This window comes from Diachasma alloeum, unplaced genomic scaffold, assembly GCF_001412515.2.
Source record: "Diachasma alloeum isolate Michigan unplaced genomic scaffold, Dall2.0 Dall_scaffold_00773, whole genome shotgun sequence".
Taxonomy (NCBI): domain Eukaryota; kingdom Metazoa; phylum Arthropoda; class Insecta; order Hymenoptera; family Braconidae; genus Diachasma; species Diachasma alloeum.
The window spans coordinates 162,118-167,436 of NW_021680903.1; the positions used below are offsets into that span (position 1 = coordinate 162,118).

Sequence of the window (5,319 nt, forward strand, 5' to 3'; positions counted from 1 at the left end):
AAGCACCTTGCCCAGAGCACGTGCTCGCCGAACTAGTACTCCGGAAAAAACTGCATGCCAGGACCTCCGGAAGATCCAGCCCAGACTTCCTCGACGGCAGACCCTGGGGAAATAGGAAATACAAAAGACTGAATAACAGCACCACCTACTGTGAAGTAGGAGAACACGATGACGGCACCAATAGGTACGTTACCAGAATTCAACAGCACCAAGGACAAGTGGAAAGAATACTTGGAAAGATGTGGATATTTCTTCGATGGAAATAACATAACCGACGAGAAATTAATGAAGAGTACGCTACTAATGGCGGTAGGTGCCAAATCATTCAAATCAATTAAAAATATTGTAGCCCCAGAGGAATTAAAGGACGTAACCTACCAAACGATAACAGAGAAATGCAACGCAGCATTCTCCAAATCAGTAAATGAACTGCTGGCTCGGGTTCCAGAAACGCGATCAAAGACCAGGAGAAACGTTTAGGGATTTCGTAACCGAGCTGCGAAAACTCGCCATGGACTGCAAATTCGGTGGAGAGAACTCCACACTGCCACTCAGCATCATGCTGAGAGATCGATTTGTGGCAGCAATAGCAGACCAGAAACTACAAAGATATTTGTGGAGGAGGCATGAAGAGAAACTGACCCCCACAAATAAAATTGGCCTCACGCTGGACAAGGCACTGGAGGTTGCATGCAGCATTGAGGGGACGGAAAAATTGCAGAAGACGTTAAAAAACTCGGAATCAACACCAGTAAGCCGTATCGATTCCAAGAGTCAAAGTAAAAATACGCGAAAAGATCATTCACCAGACAAATGCAGTCACAAAAACTGCACATGTAAATTTTGTGACAAAACCGGGCACATTGAACTAGCCTGCTTTGGGAAGAAGAGCGCAGAGAAGAAGAAAAAGAAGTCCGCTACACACCACACAACCCAGACAGACTCAGAATCAGTTGAGGCAACAGTGTATGCAGCTAGAAGTAGTCAAGTCAACAGAGCAGGAATACAACAGGAATACAACAGGTAGAACCTGCTACCGAGTATCAACAATACCCTGGCCTCCTCAAGAAAGAGCTCTCGGGACACAGAGGCACTCCAATTCACATCGAGCTAAAACCGGAATCATCACCAAAATTCTTCAAAGCACGAAGAGTACCATACGCCATGATGGAGTCAGTACACGAGGCTCTAGTGGAAATGGAACGGGATAACATGATTACGCCCATTGACCAATCGGACTGGGTGTCGCCAGCGATCTTCGTAAAGAAGTCCCATGGAACACCATGAGTGGCAACGCTCAATGGGAGAGTACTCTTCTCGCAAATAGACTTGAAGAACGCATACAAACAACTCCGAGTAGACGAGGAAACGGCGAACATACTGACCCTCAGCACATCCAAGGGCCTATACAAGGGCATCCCAGGAGTCCTAATATACCTGGATAATATAAAAATCCAAGGGGCAACCAAGAATGAGCATGATGAGAGACTGAGGGAGGTACTGAGATGGTTGAAAGCAGCAAATCTTCGCATCAATCGCGAAAAGACCATCATGGGGGTGGAGAAGATGGAATTCCTGGGGTATGAAGTCTCCAAACAAGGGATCAGACCCCTAAAGAAGAAAATAAAAGCTATCGTCAAGATGCCACCACCAACAAAGGTGAAGGAGTTACAGTCATCCCTCAGCAGCGTAAATTTTCACAACCGAAGTTTCGCAGACAGGGGCAACATCGCTGAGCCTCTTCATCGGCTACTGGACAAGAACACAAGCTGGAAGTGGACGGAACGCCATCAAGAAGCCTTCACGAAACTCAAGGAACATCTGGCATCAGTACTAATACTATGCCATTATGACGAATCCAAGTCAATCATCGTAGCAGCCGATGCTTCACCGTATGGTATCGGCGCGATCCTATCCCACGTGGATCAAGACAACGTAGAGCACCCAGTGGCTTTCGCATCAAAGACGTTATCAGCAATCCAGCGCAACTACTCTCAACTAGAGTGAGAAGCGCTGGCACTGGTCCATGCAGTGACTCATTATCACCAGTACTTGGCCGGTAGACACTTCAAATTGATCACGGATCACCAACCGTTACAGGGGATATTCAACCAAGCCCAATCGCCCGACCCCGGAGATCATCTCCCCAAAACTCATCAGGTACCTCAACACCCTCAGAGCCTATGACTATGAGTTGGAGACAGTTGGAGTCAGGAGACACTTGGTGAAATCTTAATGATCGGAAATGTGTCAAGAGACCCAATCTCTCACAAAGAAATCGCAGAAGAAACTCAGAAAGACAAAATACTGAGACAAGTTAATGGATGGATACGACACGGCTGGCCAGACAAAGTACAACCCTAGTTTACCCCATACTCAAAAAAAAAATTGAAATTATCTATTGTGAGGTAATTTTCCAAGCGCATCTGCAGGATTCAGACGCGTGGTTCTCCACGAACTTTCAGCGACCCTGGACTCTCTCAACTCGGAATGAGAACGACGGGGATAAGCGAGAGGAGACAAAATGCCAAAAGGGCGCCAGTCCTTTTAACCGCCAAAGGACAAGGTCATACCGTTGAGACGCGTTCCACAACTAGCTCAGATAGCCGCGGAGGCGTGTGGGAACAGGCTGCAGTGAGCGTAACTCAACACTATGCAAATTTTTATAACCAAAAAAACAATTATATTTTCAATCAATGAACTACGGTAAGGACCTTTTACTCGTCCATACGATAGTCAACGTAGAATTTTATGTACAAGTGCGGGAGGAAACTCCCGCGAGCACAGACGCTACACAAACCAAATTATATAACAAGGAAAGCAATATGGATTCGGTAACTAATTGAAGCAGGCACGCATCAATACTTAACCCTAAGTGAAGTTAACAAAACCAAAAGAAAAAAATGTCATTAACTTATTTATAATAACTAAATAAAAGAAATAATAATAACTTTAAAGATGCGTGGGAGACGCTAGTACGCGAGGATCACCCGTACGCGACGACGACGCGAGCGCCACGATACGAAAAGTTATTGGGGAAGATCGACATATTAGATGAGTTAAGACCAGTTTTTCCCCACACACAAAAAAAATTAGTGATAGTAATCAAGAAGTAATAATCAATGAAAATTAACTCATGAGGTAGCTGAAGGCTACAGAGTGCCGCGTCACAAGCAGACTCGAGTACATTCCCAAACGGCCCCAAAATGGGAGCCGGAGTGGATTCCCTACCAGAAGTACGCGTGCACTCACAAAAGAATTTCGACGCTCACCGTGACACCGCGAGAAACACCAGGCAGACTTGTCTGGACCCTCAGTACGGCGACGTCGGAAAAGAAGGCCGGAAAATTCGGGCACAACACCACAAGTACTTTATTCTTTTTGGTTTAGGCAATTAGGCTCGAAGAACGAAAGAAACTCAAAATGCGCAGAGCGACTTTAGCTGAACAAATCCCAGCGAAGAGTGTCCGTCGGGGCCGTACATCGCCCCGAGGAACCCCTCAATCTCTCCTACCCCCACCCGATCACGTGATGAAGCGTGAAGAGTCCAGGTGATTCGACAATTTTGACTTTAGCATTTTTAAAATGGTTCTAGTTCCCAATTCCTTAGTCCCAGAAACTGAGACTTGCGCCTCGCGGTCGGTGGATGTGATTCGCGTTGAGCGGCACAGAAGCCAATATAATCCGATGCTCCCTCAATGTTGTACCATCGGTTTTTTTACTGGGCGGGCTTGTGCCACCGATCCATCGGTGAGATGGTGGGGGTTCGCACGTAGAGTCCTGAGATGCCTGCTGGCGTGCGACGATCGTCTTTCGCGTCCTTCGTGGTGTGAGTCTCCTAGACTCGGTGTGTGCGTGCTCATCGGTGTGCTGCTCCTCAGCTATAGCGCCGTCTTATAGCCATTCCCGATGCTCCGCTCCACTCCCCTCGTTACGAAGCTCACGTAACCCACGGTGAGCGCGATCGACAGAGTTCGAGAGAATGATGAAAAGAAGGTAAATAAAGGAAATAAAATAAAATAAAATGACAATTATGGCCCTGGGTGATCCGACTCCTCGCTGGAGTAAGATACTAATTTTTCCCCCATGATCCGCCGTCAGTTCAGGCGAGGAACAGTACATGATTTTTATCATGTTACACTATCTACAAAGCGTGTATAATTTGGGGGCACCAAGTCGTCATCCCCACGCCTCTACGCAAACAGCTGATGAAATATCTACATGGAAATTACCCGGGCATATGTGGTACCAAGGCAGCAGCACGATCATATGCTTGGTGGCCAGGCATCGACAAAGACGTTGAAACTATTGTTAGAAATTGCCAAGAGTGCATGGAAGTACTGTCAGCCCCACCAAAGACGCCAACACAACCATGGGAAGCACCAGAAAAACCCTGGAGTCGCATTCACTTGGATTTTGCTGGACCTATCGCAGGTCAATCGTTCCTGATTGTCGTGGACGCAACCACGAAATGGCTCGAGGTCAAACGAGTAAGTTCACCAAATTCAATGAACATAATTAAAATTCAACGGGCACTGTTCGCCACATTTGGCATCCGAGGCACCATTGTGTACGACAATGGCACAGCATTCATGTCTGATGAGATCAAATTCTTTTACAATAAAAATGGAATCAAGACAGTTTACATAGCTCCATACAACCTACAAGCAAATGGCCAGGCAGAGAGAATAGTACAAACAGCCAAACGTTCAGTAAAAAAGCTGAACGAGGGGGACTGGGAGGTCAAATTAGCCAGAATCCTCCTAAAGCAACACATCACACCGTCTTCAGCCACGGGAGTGTCACCAGCGGAGCTTATGTTTGGAAGAAAAATCCGCACAGCTCTGGACAGGCTGCCACCCAAGGATGAACCTGACCAAGACAGTGGGTATTACTCAACAAAAATTCGTAGACTGCAACCTGGGGACAGAGTTAGGATGAGGAATTATCGAGCAGTAGGTCCACGTTGAATTGTAGCAACAATATTGGAAGTACTGGGTAGCCGAAACTACTTTGTCAAAGAACAAGAAACTGGACTGATACACAAACGCGAAATATATCAACTAGTCAAATTATCCCAGGAACAACACGACGACCCTGAGTCTAAGGAGGCGAATCAGTAACAAAAATCAATAAAAACCGAATACTGCAAAGAAGACCCACGAGAGGATGAAGAAAACCAATTCGACTTCAATGAAACGACATCCGAAGGTAACACCGATCCTGAAGAAGATCCGTTAGACCATGAGAATCCTCTCAGAGAGGAATGAGAAAAAGGACAGCAAGCATCTGAAGAGCAGCTAGAAAACGTTTAAGACG

At 46.3% G+C, this 5,319-nt stretch overlaps 1 protein-coding gene across 1 annotated transcript; it reads left to right on the forward strand.

Annotated features, from left to right (window-relative positions):
- The first annotated feature begins 4,208 nt into the window (after positions 1-4,208).
- Positions 4,209-4,970, forward strand: LOC107044638 (uncharacterized protein K02A2.6-like). Its single transcript, XM_015266587.1, has one exon. It carries the CDS (start codon positions 4,209-4,211, stop codon positions 4,968-4,970), a length of 762 nt encoding a protein of 253 aa, XP_015122073.1.
- The last annotated feature ends 349 nt before the right edge of the window (positions 4,971-5,319 follow it).